Consider the following 21,112-nt stretch of genomic DNA (forward strand, 5'->3'; position numbering starts at 1 on the left):
GAGAAAACCACAACGATATGGACCAAACATATTTACCAATAAACCGTCGGCTGCATCACATACTAACGTATTTGCAAACAAACGCATTTCGAGAAAATCAAATTTGAAAGATTTTCATTTGCTGCATAATCTTGATTAAAACATTATTGTCGATTAAACCCTGGTTAAAAGTAATGCAAATATACCATATTTTCAAAGTAATTCACTTGCAAAAAATCAATATTAAATCAAATACGTCGTCGTACAAATACATCACTATGTGATTGTGAAACATTTGCGCAAATACATCAGTATGTGAAAAGCACAAAACAGCAATTTTACTGTGTAATGACAAAGTCGCGCAAATACGTTGCGCAAATACGTCACTATGTGAAACGGCAAATTCTTCAAATTGCAAATACGACATACTAGGCTTGCGCAGTACAGGTGATCGGCAAATACGTCGTTATGTGATACACACATTCCGAGGTTTTTCAAATACGACATCATTAATTAATATCTTACTAATTAAGCCACTTTGAGGCATGATTTTTGGTGAATATATAGAGTAGAACATAACAAACTAATATACCAATTTTCTCAAAAATGTTAAAAATGTCGAATACATCAGTATGTGATACGGCCGACGAAACATTGGCAATCTATACGAAAAACATTTAAATTCTTACAGTATAAAACTGTGGCCTATGTATATACAAATTAAAATTTTGTTTCACCAATATTGAGCATACAGTAACTATTCTGAGAAATGACTGCAAAACTGCAGAAGATACCATTTACCTATAACAGATCAAATAAGACTGGAATATGAAATAGTGTCATCAAAAATGAAAATATGACACAATCTGCTCCATGAGGGGCCAAAGGAGACATTTTTGACAATTGAATTACTTACATTAGGCTATCATATACTGAAAATACCAAAGGTCTAGCATAGTTGGTGCTTAAGTTTTGTGATGTCTATTTCTTACGAAAGTAATTGTTGTGTTTTTACTCTTATATTTTTGCCTTCATCTCAATTTCAAATTTGCCGCCTTAGGCCCCCATGGACCAGATCGTGTCACAATAGCAGCAGTATGGTCTACATTAAAATCTCTGTTAAATATAAAGACAATTACTAATATACAGATTATTTCTATCATTTTAGTTTGATTTTGGTTTGAATTTTTTATTGGGAATGTGCCACATGCATTAATACTTTGCATGCTAGCTATAGATTTCAACATAAAACATCAAGAGCTATCTCAAGAACAGGCTCAAGAACTACTGAACCAATAGTATTCTTGTTTGTACTCATTTTAAATTAATGCATTTTTCATGCCGATTCCAAATACGGTAATGAAAATTTACATTTTTTTTTTAATTGTTAAAGAAAATGGCAACTTGTTGTCTGCACTTGTCACCTGCATGGAGATGGGCAATATTAATACTATTCTGGTTAACAAGTAACAAACATAATTATATAAAATGGCGTATATTTTTTGTTCATAGGGCAAGTCGTCACTGGGCGGGAAAAAACCTCATGTACTTTTGGCCCTTGAACACTTGTAAGTGTAGACTTTATATTGAAGAGGTTGCTTCATCCATGTTCAAGGGCCAAAAGTACATGCAGAAAACACCTCATATGTAGGTGTAGACTTTATATTGAATGGTTTGCTTCATCCATGTTCAGGGGCATAAAGTATATACGAGGTTTTTCCCGCCCAGTGACGAAGTAGTGAAATACTATCTAAACAGTGTTTCCAAGCTAATTTTGCATAGCCCTGTAATGAAATAGGAATACCAAAGGAGTCCAACAAATGTGTGCAAGCATACTGATAAATCTTGTACAATACAGGTTGTGCCAAAATAATTGTTACCCATGCTATTTCTAATGATTATGGACAAGACTGCCACATCAAAATGCAACATAACATTGACCTTAATGTAGATTTGCGTCCACCGCCCCCATGCTTTGAAACCTACTACATGAAAAGTTAATCATTAAAAAAAATTCAATATTTCCACAAAATAAGGCACTGAAATAAAAAATTTCATGTTCTGGATCGACCGACAAGCTGCTTTTGAACGCTTTATTTACCCAGTACTGAGATGTTGATGTGTCTAATGTACTCCCCCCTTCGGGGCTTGTGCATTAGACGCATCAACATCTCAGTACGCGTGCATTATTTTGTACAATTTCACTCCCAACAAGTGATACGCATGTATTAACCTATAATTCATACACTCTTATATCAAAGCAGCCAATCAGAAAAGCAGTTAGAAAAGTAGCGGAGTACATTGTGTATAATGTGCACTCCGCGTACTACACACAGTTTTCCGCATGCGTTCGCGTCATGTAGGCTCATTTTATTTTTCGGATGGGTTGATGCATTTATATTTGGTTCTATTTTCCAACATTTTTAGTGATAAATTTGTTATAAAAACAGCAAAAATCATGTTTTTTTCTTCTCGTGTATGAAATAGGTTAATGAACACATATTAATTGTTGCTCGAGAAATTATACAAAATAATGCACTTATGCTGATATTGATGTGTCAAGTTTTCTCCCAACAAGTAATACGCGTTCATTAACCTATAAATACTGGGGTATAAGGAACCATGCAATCCAATAGGGAAGGCATATACTTTCATATTTTTATGATATTTCTGAAGAGAAAATGGTTAAAAGGTATTCTTCCAATTTATCAACCATTTTTAAGCAATTTCAAACCATTTATCCTTAACAAGTTTTATAGAAAAAATTAATAATTATAAAAAATTTTAAATCATCAGTCAGCATTGTCTTATTTTCAACCAATGTTGGCTGTCACAACATTAGTAGACAAAAAAACTTGAGCATTCTGGAAGAATTGATTTAAATTTCAGTATGTTATTGTCACACATAACACTGTAAAAGTGGGCATTTTCACAGACCTGTAATTTTGCGCTTTTTGCACTCAAACACAGCTACATGAACAAAAATACAAAAAATTTTCTTTTATGAATATAACTATGTAAGAAATGTAAAAACAAGCAAAGAAGTTCCCAATCAGAAAAGCATGAAAATTTACATGTGCGAAAATGATCACTTTTACTGTGACAGGTAATTTATCAAATCGTTTTCACAAAGGGGATTAATTCATACAATGGGCTGTTCCAGTTGGAATCCATCCACCCCTGTGGAAGACATGATCTTAATCTTCCACACTGGGAGTGTGAATTTCAAATGGGGTTACCTGAATGAGTGACTCCATTTGAAATCTACACCCCCTGTGTGGGAGATTAAGGCCATGTCGTCCACAGGGGGTGTATGGATTTCAACTGGAATAGCACAATAGCAAAAGCTATGCTTTTACAAACATGTTGTTTCATTATAGAAAACTTTATATACAAAACATTATCTATCTTGTGGCTGGCAGTTATATAACACACACAAGTAAATTTACTGTACATTATTGCTAAATTGGTCATATTTATTGCAATTATCACATGTAATGTTTCAAGTACTGAAGATGAAAACTACACCTAAAACTCTCGTAAGAGAAAAAAACTTAATTCTAAAAACTTAAGTATGGCTAGAAGTTAATATCAAAACCATTTAATAAGAACAAATTTTGGATAAAACTTTGTACATGTGAAACATGACATCTTTTTTTTATAAAACATACAAAATATTTGATACTTATTTACACAAGCAAGGCGAATGAGGGTTTAGGCACATTTTATACAGAGAATAAGATTACATCATTATAAAACTTTTGTTACATTATTTTCTCTTTACAAAGTGCATTTTCAGGCATAAAACAAAACAGTTCTGTAAAACTTGTGATGGTATAATTTACTTGGTCCTACATAGTCATGATCATTCATGTTCATGTATGTGTGTAAGGGTGTTTTTGTTTAACACTGGACACCCCTATAGTCTGTAGATGGCACAAATGATATTACTACAACTAAGGATGACCTATTGATGACCCCAGTTGACAGAAATTTGTTTAAAAAAAATCAAATCGAACTGTGTGTTGTATGTCCCCGGTTGGCATAAAAACTTATGTGCACTGTAATTTGAATTAAACACATCTTCCAAAGACAAAAATACCTATAAGGTTTTATTTTGTCTCAGCACACATGAATGCTTAATTGATTTGTGCAAAGGTATGTCTTAGTTGTTTAATAGATAGAATTGTTTCATCAATATATGAATGTCATTAGCTAATAGCTAATAACTGTTTATATGAAATCTACTTTGGAACATATATTTACAAGATTTAACAAAAATGGTAAAATCAAGCACTTTCCAGATCATCACTGATACGTGAAAAATTAAAACAAATTTTATAAATTGATGGTAAAATCTCAATACTACCTATTTCAATACAAAGGCAATTTATGTACATTTATTCCTAATTTGGTGTAATTAATTTTTCAAATGCTTGTTTTTACTATATCAGTCCAGCTGATTGGTACATATTCCCACATTAAGGCACCTCCTTGGCACTGTTTTCTACACTGTGTAAAGTTTATGCCAATAACATCTAAACTTTTCTCAAAACCATCACTCAGTCAAAATCACAGGTGTATCATATTGAAAAAAGCGTATTATGATACATTGCTGTCATTGTCTGCTTCACTGGTTGGTTATGACTTTTTTTCAAAAAGTTCTCCTGATTGGCTGAAACCTTCATTTATAAAGTCTCACCATTGGCTTGGGCTCAACGTTTTGTATAATTAAGGAGTCTTCTTATTGGTTGTGTCCTTTTCACAAATCTCCTTATTTAGCAATTGCTTATACAATAATGAGTCTCCAGGTTGCTTTGTATTTCAGGTTAGAAGCATACCAATGTTTTGTTTTCAGGAACATATTCACCAGAATACATTTGATTGCGTCCTTGACTTGAAGTAGACTCCGGTTCAATTCCTGTTATAATGTTGTCCTGGGTGGCTCAAATTCTTCTGTGCTCACTGGCCATGGATTCTCATAACTATTAATTTCTGCTACTGTAGACCTAGCAAAAGTAAAGGAATAGTATAGTAGAGTAAGTTAGTTATTTATGCTTCGGTAGTTTTTAAAATATATTTTTCTAATGTTAAGTTGCTCCAATTTTTGTAATTATTATGTTTTGATGAATCCAAGTGGTGAAAATATTGGATCCAAAACATAATAATGATAAAATTGGATGCTTTACGCCCAATATTTATTGGGACCGTCTCGTCCAATATTTTAAAACTCATAGCTCCACCAATAAATATGGGCTCAATCGATCCAATTTTACATCAAACTTGGACCAAATTGTTTGCCTAGCTTCAGGGAGTCTGAATAACAATGATCCTTACAACCAAACAGATAATTTGATATGCTTTTGAGTGAAATAGAAGTAGGTTTAATTTTCGACCCCTGTATAACCTGATGGGGTTATTTTGGAGATCAGCATGGACCCCTTGGGACAATATTTTGTGTTGAGAACACAAATTCTTTTACTACAATGAGAATTTCGATTGAATGAACACAGCTTTCAACAGCTGTACACGATACAACGGTGATCGTATATCACGTATTTCAAACTACAACGCGAATGCACCACTGAATTCACTTCCGCGTTACGCATGCACAGGTGTACACGCTGGCATACATCTTGCAGTGTACGTGAGAAATCGTCGCACTATATCAGGCTGAATTCATTCAATTGAAATTCCCAGTTAGACACCTTAAGGATAACAAGAGATTAAGTTAAAAATATATCAAAGGGGGGGGGTGCATAGGGGCCCCCTCTTCCTACTAGACTAATACAACACTTAACAACTGATGTGAGAAAAAAGGTATATTAATAGATCACATTATTAGTCAAAACAAATGTATAAGAGTTAGTTAGTCACAAAATGTACATGAATATGTTTATTTTGTTTTACTACATGAATGAATAGCAGTGTGTTCTAGTGGTGCTACATTGTCTTTGCAATTAGCTGATTTTTTTATCACCAAAATTGTGAAATACTTGCAATATGTGTTTGTACAGCAATAATATGCTGAGAGAAATTAGGATAAAAAAATTCAGAAATTTCAGCATGTAAAAAAATATCAAGACAAATTTGTATTGTTGCAAATATTGGAGAAATATTGTCATTCCAGCTAGCTGATTTATCACCAAAATGTGAAATACTTGGTGTTTGCACAGCAATAATATGCTGAGAAAAATTCACAACAAATGTTCAGAAATTTTGGCAAATGTCAAAAAAATATCAAGACAAAATTTGTATTGTTGCAAATATTGTATGCTGTACTGTACTGTATACACTACAGTCTACTCTGAAGTACAAAGTACAGACGCGGACGCACACATTGTGCCGACTTTGAAGGCACGCATACCTGCAGCAGAGGCGCCACACTACGCACTGTTAACAAGCTATATACACGCGCATTGTCACTTTGTACTTCAGAGTGGACAAACTGTATTTGTTAGTAAAATAAGAAGAAGCTATTAGTAAGGCTCCACAAACAAATTTGTTTTATCTTTGGATCGACTGTTGATGCTACTTTGATGCTTGTTATTAATGAACTATCAACTAATCAGAATTAATGCTAAATTTGTATTGGTCAATATCATTGCATGCACAGATTCATATGTTATCACAATTAACAATAGCCAATTAATTGATTTCATAAATAATAAGGATCGACTTAGAATCGATGGTCGATCAAAAGATCAAACTAATTTGGTTCTAACGCCTAAATGACAACTACTTACAGTTGAAATGATGAATGGTGCACACGTTAGGGACAGGGGGAACAAAATAATACTATCTAAAGAGTTCTAATGTAGTACGTAAATTTGGCTGATCATAAGTGATTTTTTAACAAAGTATTTTTTCTCTGAAAGCTCCAACTCTGGATATCTTGTGCCTGGTTAGTATTCAAAGGAGTCTAGCATCACTAAAAATGATATTGAAGTGGACCAGTCTTGAGACCGGGCGCACAATCACACAGCTCATCTTGATGTTTAAAACCTCTATGTTCACTAAAAAATACCTATGCTCTATCTTACCAATATCATCCAATGTCATCAAATCAGAACAAGCATCTGCAAACTAAATTTTTCTTCCCATGAACCACCAAAGCCAGGAATGATTGGACTCAACAAAACTAACCAGTTTTAATACAAAACTTATAAACTCTGGAACAATCAACTCATAGCTCACAATAAGCCAAGTCACTTGAACAACTATGGTAAAATAGGTCAACTGATGTCATGCAGTAACCTACTTAATCGGAATAAAGCATCCAGATCCAAAAATAATGGGCCATGAAATGAGTTAAAATGGATTAAAATAATAATTCATGTGTAGCTAATGTAAAAGAAAGTAATGACTAGAGAATAGAGTCACACCGTGATGATGATGACATTTGCCATAATAATATGGCATTTTGCCATCTTCTGTCACACCACCACACTGTGTCGATTACAACTATTGCCATCATCCAATGGCATTTTGTCATAATTGTGCACCTGTTCAATTTTTTAGCATCCCGGCTGTGTGCCAATCCATTCATCAAGCCAACCAAAGATGCATCATCCCCATCGTATCCGTACCTGCTGCCGTTGTGCGGAGGAATAAACCCGTACTCGTTTTCAGCGCCATTGCGAGCTTTCTGGACGGACAGGGCAATGCCGTTTTGGTTTAGCGATGTCTCATGTTCGATAGCGTCATGCGGACTGTGGATACGCGTCGCCTCTTCCGCATCGTAGTTTAGGCGACGTCCCCTGGAGATGGATAGAGAGAAGGTAAACATGAATGTTTAAGTCATTAATATATGCTTTTACTGTTCATGCATTTGTGTAACAGATAAGTTTTTGGAAGACAACATATATAGCACATTTTGAAGTTGGATGATTATAAGCCCATAGCAAATGCAAGCAAATATCTGTACTTCCAACATAATTACATAACACAAGTGATGACATTAGATTTTGATAGACTCTTGCAAAGCACCTGCAGCATAAAAGCACATAAATGGCAAATGCAATATAATACTGTTAAGCTCACAAACAACAACACTGCACCGATTCTGCTAAGCAAACAATTCCAAGCAAATACAAAGCAAAGCAAAACTGCATTAAATAGATTATAAAAAAATATCCAAATCACTTCACAAACTATCATTATTAAATCATTTGTTATGCAATACGAAATATTTGAACCAAACCACTGGGCTATTCCAGTTGAAATCCATACACCCCCTATGGAAGACATGACCTTAATCTATGCTGAAGACAAGTACACTGAAAGCAACTAACCGCAAGGAATTGTGGGATTTACTGATAAGGTTGATTGTGTAAATTGGCTTCTGGGATAAGCATTAAGTATGGTATGAGTCTCATTCACTAATAACTGAAACAATTTAAAAAATATCAATTTGCTGATCTATTGAAACTTAAATTTGAACCCTCATTGATTCTACTAAAATAAAACACTATTATGTGCAGCTTTTGGCTTTAAAATAAATACAGATACAATGTTGCACTAATTACAGTAATTATAATAATACACAAATACATGTACATAATACAAGTATTTACACAGACAATATTACATATGAAATACAAAGTATTCCCTATTAGGACTATTATCTAACTTGCAATGAGACACACACATACATAGATCACAAGGTAGTAACTAGCAACTCTAATCTCCTCGAGAACAGATATTGGACAGATATTATTGTATGAAAAAGTTGGTGTCATGTTGCATATAAATCTCATGAATTTGGTCTGTATTATAAAGATCACTCAGGGTATTGATTGACAGTGGCATATATAGTGGGAGACAGTTGCCCTCAAAAAGCATGGACTGTTGGTACTTAACCCCCTTAGCACTACCTGCGGATCTAACATTGCCTCTGATTGGTCAATTACATGATATCTTCATTTTAATCCCAATCAGAAAGAGCTTTGTAAATAATTCACCCCATTTTTTGCATGGTGAAATTATTCTAACAATGTTGCCGATTGGTTCAATTGATAACGAAAACTTCTTTTTGGCTAATCGGCAGGTAGTTCTCATGGGGTTAACAGATCGTCGGTACACGACAGTCCCCCTGGGTCATGTCTACAACCAGTCAATGGGATAATCATACTACATACAATGTATTAAACAACACTTGCCCAAAATCTGTGACACGCTTCTAAATTCACTTTTGCCTGTTTCAGTCCAAAATTAACCACATTTTGGCACATTTAAGCATTAATATTGAGCATTTGTCCCGGTAAAATCATTCTAATTTTTTGGCTGATACAACACTGAGCAGTGGCAGGTCTAGGGTGGAGATTATGCTTGCCACACAAACACTAGTCAGTGATACATCATGTTTTTTCTCAGTACATTCACAAGCACAAGTTTTTGCCCCACTGTTCCAAAAACATGAATTTGCCACTGTTGATAAACAACTTAATCAATCAATCAACCAATCAATTAATCTGTCCAATATTTTTTCTTGATTCAATCTCACACAGACATAAATGCAATACAAGTGCCCTAATCTTTTTTCTAAGTCCTATGGAACTTTATCCATCGTAACTTTTTCTTGGACGAAGGCTAAAGACAAGGGACAATTGCAGTGCACTACAAACCATAGATTAACAATATAGAGATAGCACCCCAACAGGCAAAGTTTGAGTGCTTTGTATACACTGCACATTCCAGCATATTCATGAGGGCTGATCATTTGATCACCTGTTTGAGGCTGTTTCTAACAAATCATGCTTGGCATTCACACCTTTGCATTTAATACTCCAAATATATCAAGACTGCACTTTGACCAATATGCTGCAAATGGTGCATAGTAGGAATGATCGGCCCTCACTAATAGATGCTGCTGGACTTTGGTGCATCATCTGTATGTTACTAATCTATGCTACAAATTGAATCATAGATCTGTACACAAGTTTGCCAGCTTCATTCTAAGCCACATATAAACCAAATTCCAACATGCAGCATGGATCAAAATTGTATGAAGATGAGATGAGTTGTGAACAGGTCAAAGGTTAATATTTCAACTAGGGGTCAAGCCCAAAGGTCAAGCACATTGTGGTAATCACACTTTATAACTTGCCATTCATCGAATTCTTCTTCAGCATGTATATACCTAGGTTTCCCTCTTTAAATGTAGACAATTTTAAAATATAAATAACTGCTAGTATTGTATCATTAGGGTGCTTTTACAAAAGTTGCAAAAATATTTGAACTTGCCACTGGAAAAATGTTAAATTATAACAACCCTCAGTCCCTCACAACAGAATTTGACTACTAAATGAATGAAAGACAAAGATAAGATTGGATCATGAATGCTGATTATGGTACATGTATATTGATTTTGTATATTAATAACACATGCGTTAATAAAGTTACTATAGTCAAATTAATCATGCTAATTTATGATGTAGGAATATTACATCATGCAGTGCCTATTTGTTAGTAAGGATCGGACAGAGTATAGAAACCAACATGAAGAGGTATGTTAAGATATTTGATTAATTAACTGATTAATATTATTCAGAAAGACAAGGAAAATCTACGCAAACCTGGAAGTTTTTTGTTTTGAAAGTCTAAAAAAGTATATTGAACTCTATGCTGCATAGCTTTTGTCTTCAGAAATTTGTCACATTAAATATTTAATAAGAAATAAAGGTAAAAATAAATGAATAATGCAAAACCATTTGAACTGAAATGGTTTTTGAGCCTTTCCAAGATTAAGTGATCATTTTGAATGAAGAATGGCTAATGTAATACCATGCAATGATGCTTGAAATAAGTTTCTTTTCATCTCATTTTGGTATGCCCATGAAATTAGCAAACAAAATTAGGGATGTAAATGAAGATCTTTAAATCATTGTTTGTGGAAATTCCTGCATATATCATTAAAAAGGATGCACATGTAACAATAACCTACTCACATGGCCTGATATTACATAAAAATATCTTAGATTAGGTTTCAGCCTAATCTATTACTTATATGTTTGGGTTTGACAATATCCAGTCTAAGGCTGATCAGCACAATACTAACTGTTTTATATTGTTAACAGATGTTCCAACCAGCTCCCATTTCCAATTCTCAAACACTGATTTATCAACTAACATTTTTTTCCTACAATTTAGAGCCAATGCTATGCACATGAAACAAACTAGAAAGACTGATACAGTAATTAAGAAGTGACATGGGCTACAAGGTCTACAACTTGTTCTGTATATAGCATGCCTATGGTTTATGGTTTAGAAATGTATGAGTAATGAGCATACACATTCTATGTCCAAATTTTTACCTCCATCAAAATGATGATTCACTTAAATAAGACGATCTGAATATAAAATAGAAGACAAAATTTGGAAATAATTCAATTGTTGTTTACTTTGAATTTGAAGACTTTTCATAAAGATATCATGAGAAAAAAAATGAATTGATCTTTGCCAGATTTTGAAAAAATAAAGATGTGGAAATTAGTTTGTATTAATTTAAGCTTTAAATATGAGAACAGATTTACCAAGGTGCAACTTTGCAAGAAGAAAACAAAATGTTATTAAAACCTTGACGCAAGAAGTTTAAAAGTAAGAAATTGGCAAATTTACAAATTAGAGTTCCTTTGATACGTTGATTATTGCTACAAACAAAAAACAAACATCAGAATTGTTAACATATCATACCATATAAATTATAGCATTTAAATAGAAAAAATGAGACTGTGTTAATGAAAGTACATCCTCATTAATGGATCCAATCTTATCTTGTCTATCATATGATCAAAGCTTCATGTGTCTATAATAATATTGTATCATATCGGTCTAAGTGCAACCACCCCCATCTTCACACCTATCTATATAGAAAAGTACCGCCTAATCATGCAGATTGCCACACATAAGAACCCGCAAGAAAAGAGAAATGAGATGAGTATTATACCAGCTTATACCAGTACACCAAGAGATGCAAGGCATTGGATAAACCTCATTACCAAGACATGCTGTCATATAGTTGACATTTTTAGAGCAATGCTGTAGTTTCGGTTTTTTGTAAAAGTACCTTTTAGACGGTTCACTATTTTTATTGGGTAGTATCAAGTAGGCAGTCAGATATTATAGCAAAAAGGAAAGGTGTATTCTCTTTATTTTTCATGTAGTCATTTTAATTCTAAAAGCATAACAATAATAACAATACAAATTTGAAACCCCTTTTGTTATGTTTACATCTATTATAGTGCTTTTGGGCCAGTACTATCAGTGACGTCAATGCAATGAGGCAGGCAGTGGTTTTGATGTGCATCTACGTGCGATCTTAAAACACACATGTGAATATGTAAGAAGCTGTATCCAATAAAAACACACTGATGTGACACTGATTGTACTTAGCCAAAAACTAATTTAGACAAAAGGGTATTGTATGGTATGGTTTAAGTAAACCAAATAAATCTAAAAATAATATTGAAAAATACAGAATCTTGGTAGTAATTGAGATTTATCCAATGGCCTTATGGGTAGTTATCACAAACACACCACGTGTTACTGGATTCAGTGAATTTGATAGCAAACTGTTTCTGTTTAGTATGGATTTTCCTGAAAAAAGAGAGAAACAGACTCAAAATTGAAATGACATGATCAAAGTAGTCAAGTACAAGAATCTATTAAAAAGAGAGTGTCAATCAACTTAATTTTGTGAGTATATTTTTACCACTAGTTTCAGCTGGTTATGTGTAATTTGCTCAATTCACAGGAAACATTTTTTCATATTAGAGTTTTTGGCTTTAAATTGGATAAATATGAATACCTTGTGAAATAAATAAACATAAATAACATGTAAATAGGACATCATTTCTCTCCAAATGAAATTTGTTGCCACAAAATTAAGTTGCATGATAGTAACAAGATGTGAGATGTGAACACTACCCTAGATGGAACACATCATTTATAAGCTTTCTTCAGATTATGTCAAATTGATTGAAAGTAAAATTAGATTACGATCTAAGCAAAATATGGAGGTAAACCAGGGGCGGATTTAGGGGGGCACAGCTGGCGCGCGCCCCCTCTATTTTTTTACTAGCAACAGGTGCCGGCCTAACTTAAAATACAAAAAATGAACGAAATTTTTTTTTAAATGAACAAAATTCGGCCATGAACAGCAAACAATGGGCCAAAACCGTTGAATTTTCGAGGGGGTAACCCCCTTAACACCATTTTTTCGTCCCCCCTCTATCAAAAATTCCTGGATCCGACCCTGTAAACCACTACAGAATTGCATTGAATCATTTAGTACCTTGCAGTTTGTTATTGGTCTACTTTTAGTAACTTATTCTACATATTTGTCAGGTATAAAATGTGTGGGTTCTGTTTAATTTATAGGAAATAAGTTGAAAATTGTTACTACATATCAAAAATATTCATTAATTTTCATTAATTCTGGAAAATTTAATTTTCCAAATCGGGATCAAATTGCGTAAATTTAAACTGAACTTTCAGCTTGATTTTTATATGAAACATGCAAAACTTTTCAGTTAAAATGAGAAAGCAGATCTTCCACAGAAGTATGTGGATTTGAAATGGAACAACCCATTTAGGGATTATTTGGCTCTTAATCAAATTAAAGGACTTAGAATAGTTCAAAAAAGGTTGTATTTCATGAGAAAGATCGATCAATAACATACTAATTTGGTAGCAAGAGAGCATTTTCAAAAGTAAAAAGATGAATAGGGGTCTAGTCATGTGTATAAAGGGTATTAATAAAAAAGACAGCAGACAACATTTTCTTCTTTAATTTCAGTTTGGTGTATGTTTCTTCCATGTTTGTGAGCATCACTCCAGGCTCACCCCATTTGTTTCACCAAATTTTCTCATCTTTTGCTTGCTGGATATAAATTGGTGGTCAAATAGATGCTACTATGTAATTAATGCTAAGTTTCTCAAATTATGCTAGACTCACCGTTCCATGGGCAATAATTATAATTATAAAGCATGCATGGATCACGCTCTTTGCAAATCTGTACTTTGGTAAAATGAAATGACTCATTGAACTTTTGTCCCCAAACAGAATAAGTTGATTCATGAAGCACAATAAAAGTGTATTTCCATTCATGCTATTTGAGTCCTCATAGCCAATATAAATTATTAAAGACCAGTGTATTTCTCACAGTGTTGATGAAGGATTGTAACTGCCCTGAAAGTTTGACGAGTTAAGATGCAAAATGCGATATACTCCCATTTTCAAACTGTTTACAAGGCCACCAACATTTCTTTTTAAATTCTGAAGTAAATGTTTGAAAATATGATCAAAAGTACATATTTTCTTATTACTTTCATTATAATTAACCAATTATATTTGCCAATATTGAGGAAAATGGATATATATCATTTATGCATTTAAACTCCCCATGTATGAATGCATACTTCATTTTTTAACTCTCCGCATATAATTGCATTCTGTGTTTTCCTCGACAATTGTGCCCATTCCTATTGTTACACACAGAATTCATAGCATTCTTCTAGCAAATCCATTTTGTTCATAATACCGGGTACTTACTTAGGCTTGCAGAGGTTATATACTACAGCCACTACTACAACTATGAACAGAAGTCCTAGAATGGATCCAACGATGACAGCTATCCAGGTTGGCTCTAGATCAATACCTGCTATCAAACCACTGCTGGTCTTAGCATCATCTTCAGATAGAAACAAAAGAGAGCAAAAAAACACCAATAGTTGTAATTAGATAAATCTGAAGTTGCATCTTGGGGGTTGTCTGCAATGCTCACTTAAGCTGAATTTATACTCGATCGCTTTTGCACTAAAGCGATTCTCACGCATGCTCAATGTTTACATTTCCAGAGCGTCAAGCCGATTAATCGATTCAAATCGCTGAGACAAAAATGACGTCGCTTTTGCAAGTGAAGAAATCTCAACTTCCCTGCGATATCGCTTGACACGTGAATGCGTCAACCAATCATATACAACCAACTGGATCTATTATTTTGATAATCAGTTTACCTTTCTCGATTATTAACTGTTGGTGATGAATTAATTCAAAGAAATAATTATTGATAGCAACTGATGTTTTAATAATGTATTTTGTGGCATTTAGAATATTTTAATTGTCGTCTGCAATCGCTATCGCCGTGATAAGTATAAATGCAAAAGCGACGACCGATGCATCGCAAAATTCGGCTTTTGCCCATCACTTTCCAAAAGCGTTTCATCGCAATTGCTCGGCGATCGAGTATAAAATTCAGCTTTACATCACTGTTTGTGGCAAGATTTGATCCGTTCATACCAAATTGTAAATTTGGAACACTTAGTTGTTACCATTATTAACTTGCTCAGTGCTTAAGCTTATACTGATGTTGAAAGTCCCTGGTATAACTTTAAATTTTACATGGTACATTTTATATAGTGTGTTCCTTATCTTTGCCTATATCTCAATTTCATTATTATCAACTTTAGTCTGGTTGGATCAGATTGTGTCACAGTTATCAACAAACAGGTCACCACAATAAGCTAATTCAATAATTCAGAACAGAGTGCATTGTGGGTAATATTCTTGGCCAGCATTGGGGATATAATAACACAATCCTCCCATAGATGGCTGTGGGAATGGACTGATCGGGAATTCTTGTGATTTTATTTGTCATTTACAACGTTGATACTTCCAAGGTAGGTTCAAACTATCTTTGTTTGTTATATAAAAGTTCTATGGAGACAATCAGACCCAACAACTGGCCAAAAAAAATCAAAAAGGTTTTTTGAAAAGTGCAAAGTTCGTCACCATTGAAATACTGTGTGAGGCCTGGCTGTGATATCCCAACAGACTTTCACCCACAATGCACTCTGTTCTGAATTATCAAACTTGCTTATTGTTAATTATTTACCAACAAGGTTGACATGCTTCAACAAAAATAGCTATTACATAAAAAATACAACCAAATGGTGTAATCCTGTGGAAGCATGTTCTAGTCCTGATATGATTGTACCCATGCCCATTCCATTTTCTACCATTTATGATACAAGAACCATATAATCAGAAATGGATTTAAGGAAAGGGCCCTGTCAGCAGAGCCAGAGTAGTCTGGGTGCCCAGGGGTGGACACACTTTTAGTGTATCTGATTACTTGCTTTTTACACACATTGAAAGCAAAACATGTATATGGCACAGGCCCGTATGCACAGGGCCAACCCCAAATCCACAAAGGTCCGCTATTTTTTCTAATTAAAAATGCAAAGTGGGAGAAAATGGACAAGAGGTCCACTTTTTAGTGATAATGCATCCCAAAAGTCCAAAAATCATGATAATATGGACATTACTAAACAGCACAATGGTTTATGTTTCTGGTTGGTCTTATGTGATATTATTTTAAGCTAGCGGTTGATCCAGTTTGAATTGAGAGTTACAAAGCAGTTAGTAAATAAATAGAGGGCCCATAGGACAAGATGCCATGGGGGCACTGTCAGAACTGCTGACTTGATGACAGCTTTAATCCACCACTGCACATAATAATAACAATAGAGTACCGAAGTGTGACATCATAAAATTGTCTTTTTTGCATTTCAGCATTTTCATGACCATATTTCAGTAGAACATGATGAAAAACATCCACAGTCCAAATTTGGACTCATAACTGTTTGGAACCAGGCCAATTTACACTGATTTCAATGGGGCTAATTAGGTATTCATGCGGCCATATCTCGGGCCCTCATGATCTGATTCCCACCAAATTTGGACTGTGGATGTTTTTCATCATGCTCCACTGATACATGGTATTCAAAGCGTTGAAATGCAAAAAAAGTTTTTTGTGACGTCATCACTTTGGTACTCTATAACCAGAACAGTTATCAATGACTTGCATACAGCTCCACATATAGATTAGTCCTGTTAGCCAGTCAGTTACAGGCCAGGGTTGCCAAACGATTTCAGCCCGAATCGCGGGTCAAATAATCCAAAAGTCGCCCAATTTTTCTATGGGGCAGGAAACTACCGGAAGTCGCGGGAGCCAATGTTGAAACGTCACCCAAATTTTTTCTTAACCATTGGTTTCTCTGGGACTGGAAATTGTCAAAAGTCAAGGAGAAAATTTTCAAAAGTCGCCCAATTGGGCTACCAAATCGTGGGTTTGGCAACCCTGGTCAGTTATCACTAACACTGACAATTATTATACGAAGAGTTTGTTTCCAAAAAGGATTGAATCCACTTTATATAGTTCTGTTAAAAATAAGGATGTTGCACTTCTTTGAGTAAGTCTATTTCTGCGGAATAATACCATAGGCTGAAGCTTTAAAACCAGATTTGTTTCATTCTTTTCTTTTCACTGTATTTTCTATAATTATTTCTTTATATTTGGAGACAAGTGGATTTAATCCCTTTTGAAAACAAACAGATTTTTAGAAAACCAATTTGCCACAATATATTTATTTCTAAATAATGTGCACCTAAAAGACAATGTCAAATCGCACTATAAACAGAAAACCGCATTTTAATACTTTTTGAGAGAAAACTGTCAATTTTGAACATTTTTTGAAACACCAATTTTGTTTGTGTGCAATTAAAAAAAATCCCATTGATTTTACGCTTTCCCGATTCCATTTGATTTTAAGAACATTCCTATCAATGTTTCATCTTGAAAAAAAGAACTACATAATAGTAATTATATTCAAAATTATGCAAATTTCCAGAAAATACTGAGGGCCATAACTTCGGTCCCAAACATGGTACAGATGTGCAACAAAGGTTAAAATGTGTATTTGGTAACTCTTTCATGTTCTGCACATAACTTAATTTACACAAAAAGTGAATTGAATCCCTTTTGGAAACACACTCTTCATATGGAGAAATCATTAATTACCCATGCCCTGATTTATTGTAGGTGTCCTGCTATCTATTAACTTAGCCATTAAACCTAAGGTAAATACAAATAAACATATGCTGTAAAGTGGTCATTTTTTCTTGTGTGTATTTTTTTAGCTGGAACATTTTGAACTAATTTGTTTGTTTTAAATTCACACATTTTCTTCCATTTACCCATATCAACTGCTCAGTGCCATAAGTGGATAAGTGCAATAGCTGCCATGTGTAGCTGCCATGTGTAGATGAGTACATATACTGTGTGTAAATTGCCAAATGTTCACAGGGCAGCTATTGCACTTACCCACTTCTGCCACTGAGCAGTCGATATACGACATAAAAGATCATATTTGTGTGCTTTTATTTTCACGGTAGCAAGGTTTGGGGCAAAAAAAAATCACAAAAAATAATGTTCTGTGAAATTGTCACTTTTACAGTGTGTGTCTATGTGAAAAGTAATGTTCCATTTATATGGTAGTATCAGACCAAAGCATATTATAATTGCACTGCTTTATTAAGCAAATGTACATTAGAGCTTCATAAAGGGACATTCAGAGGTTTTCAGTGAGGACTTTTTGCACAAATTTTGGTTTATAGAAAACCTACATACACATTTCAAAGTCTGAAGAAACTAATATTGGCATGTCACATGGATCGTTATTGTTATTCCGTGCCTTCCAAGTTCACCAGGTGGAATCAGTGTTGTAATTAACCCATAGTCGAAAATATAATGCATATTCACCAACAGGCAAAATCCCTGTTCTTTGTTGCATATTCATGAGGGTCGATCATTCAAACACCTTTGTCTAACAAATCACACACATGCCATTTGTGGTTATGGAGCTGTTTCGGGTATATTATCAGCTCTATATGCAGCCTTGGTTTGGTAAAACGATTAATCAACACATTTAATATCTTTATTCACAAAAATTTGACTTAACTGGTTGAGTAATTTTTTTTTCATGATCAAGATTTTTTATACAAAAAGTTTAATAACTTACTTTCACAAACTTCCCCAGTGAATCCTCCTTTGCAGACACATGTGTAAGTATTTTGTAGTGTGTTCGTCTCACATATACCACTATTTTCACATGGGTCACTGGCACACCCACCATAGGCTGGAAGACAAAGAAACAAAATATAACAATAAAAAAAAGAAAAACATTGCAAATAATTTTCTCAACTTACATATTATTTACTATTCAAATAAAAAATAAAAGAAAGTCAAAATTGTTTGAGTTACTAATTAAAGTCGAGTACCCCAATTGAAAAAAAAAGCGCAGTGATTTATAGTGTGCTACGCACAGGCACAACGCCTAGACGTTGATCCACAAAAGCCTTAGCACACTTTACAAGTATGCTGAGGCTTTACAGGTGTGCTGAGAATTGACACGACAGCTTCATCATCTACCAACATTGAGATCTTGCAATCAGAAGAAAACTCATATTTTTATCATTACATTGTAAAAGTTTAGGCCTAAGACATATATCATGTGTGAAAAAGTGTGTTCCACCCACAAAGCATACTTCATTCTTCAGGCCAAATGCAAAGTTCAATAAAATTGCATCTTGGTAATATTCCAATGTTGTACTTACTATTACAAGTTGCACCAACAAAGCCATTTTTACAGTCACATATAAACTCTGCTACACGATTATTGCATATGCCTCCATTCATACATGGATTACTGCTACACTCATTAATGTCTGTAAAAAAGTGCAACATAGAATTATGTGTTAATATAAAAGTACACAGATTGGGCTATTCCAGTTGAAATACACCCTACCCCTGTGGAAGATTTTGGAAATATCTTCAACAGGGGGAGTATGTTTTTCAAATGTAATTGGTCAGGGTTGGTGATTTTGAACCCATACTCCCCCTGTATTATGGCTTTACCTGTATCTTCCATAACTGGAGTGAGTATTTCAAATGTAAGTTACCCAATTGCCTTTTCTATTCAAAACTCATATTCCCTCTGTGGAAGACCTTTGCTAAATCTTCCACAGGGGTAGTGTGGATTTTAAATGGAATAGCCCATTGTGAATATGGAAGAGCTTCAAACAGATTGGGACAGTTACACATTAACAATCTACTCTTTTCACAAGTAAGACCAATACCTCCACACTCCAACACACAGAGTATTATCATGGTTACATTGCCCTATTTCAAACGCACTAACCATGGGGAGAGTAATAATTTGAATCTAATGTCTCACTGGGTATTTAACCAGACCTAGAGATGTATTCTCTTCTCTGTTTTCTTATCTCCTCTCCTCTTTTAAACAATGAATAAATGTAGGCATTTATATAGCACCTTTAGAATAGTAGCAGATCTTTATCCTGCTGCCACTGGGATACAATGTATATCACACCTTTTAACTGCCAACATTAATGGCCTCAAATGACTCCCCCCTAAGAGCTCCCCATTTTACATCTGGGTGGAGTGGGACAAGTGAGAAAAAGTGTCTTGCCCTTTGTACCAAAAGAATGGAACAAAATTCCCATCCATATTAGGAATGCTCAGACTGTTGGCATTTTCAAGAAGCTGCTAAAATGCTAACAAGCCTATCAGACCTGATTTCTAGTGTCTACCTTTTAGCGCCTTTGGCGTTTATAAATTTTTATATTGTTGTTGTTGGCCTGGATGGATTCAAGTCCACAAACATTGCAGCCAAATCTCAGCAAGATTCCTTCGCACTTGCCAACGTGCATGTCATGTTTATCCCCTGAAAGAGCTGGGTCACGTAGGATTATGCAATGCCAGAGCTGCCAACATTTGAATCTTGAAAAAAGGGAGATTTCCTGTTGCAATCAGGGAGATTTGTCAAAATGTGTACATCTTAATGGGCGAAACCATTTCCTTTTCAGGGAGATGACCAAAAATTAAGGGTTCTGAAGGGTTAAAAGTAGGGAGTCTCCTGCAAAAAGAGGGAGAGTTGGCAGCTCTGCAATGCCCACAGCTTGTTAAAGCAATGATAAAGTGCAAAAGAACTCCCTCTGCTAAATGGTGTAGTATTTACAGAGCCAGTATGTTAAAAACTGAAAGTGTATCCTGCTCTATGCTGGTATAATAGCCCCAGCACATATACAAAAGTGTTGATGAATTGTTAACCAAAACTTATCCCTGAAAATTCAATATATTTACCCACCTTGATCACACTGGTCACCTACATATCCCGGTGGGCAATCACATGTATAGCTACCATCATTGTTATTGCACACTTGATAAGCAGCACATGGGCTGGTTTGACACTCATTAATATCTGTAGA

General features: G+C 34.5%; 1 protein-coding gene across 2 annotated transcripts in view; it reads right to left on the reverse strand.

Annotated features, from left to right (window-relative positions):
• Window positions 1–1,631: 1,631 nt before the first annotated feature.
• The window catches only part of LOC140151356 (uncharacterized), a 140,866-nt gene continuing 121,385 nt past the window's right edge, over window positions 1,632–21,112 (reverse strand). For both annotated transcript variants that reach the window (XM_072173669.1, XM_072173670.1), the window contains 7 exons: window positions 20,992–21,105; window positions 19,439–19,549; window positions 18,844–18,960; window positions 14,534–14,672; window positions 12,517–12,576; window positions 7,485–7,739; window positions 1,632–4,988 (listed from right to left, as the gene is read on the reverse strand). In XM_072173669.1, coding sequence (XP_072029770.1) covers window positions 4,904–4,988; window positions 7,485–7,739; window positions 12,517–12,576; window positions 14,534–14,672; window positions 18,844–18,960; window positions 19,439–19,549; window positions 20,992–21,105 — 881 coding nt within the window. In that variant the 3' untranslated portion in view covers window positions 1,632–4,903. The remainder of the gene's footprint in view (window positions 4,989–7,484; window positions 7,740–12,516; window positions 12,577–14,533; window positions 14,673–18,843; window positions 18,961–19,438; window positions 19,550–20,991; window positions 21,106–21,112) is intronic.

Source organism: Amphiura filiformis, chromosome 4 (assembly GCF_039555335.1).
Source record: "Amphiura filiformis chromosome 4, Afil_fr2py, whole genome shotgun sequence".
Classification (NCBI taxonomy): domain Eukaryota; kingdom Metazoa; phylum Echinodermata; class Ophiuroidea; order Amphilepidida; family Amphiuridae; genus Amphiura; species Amphiura filiformis.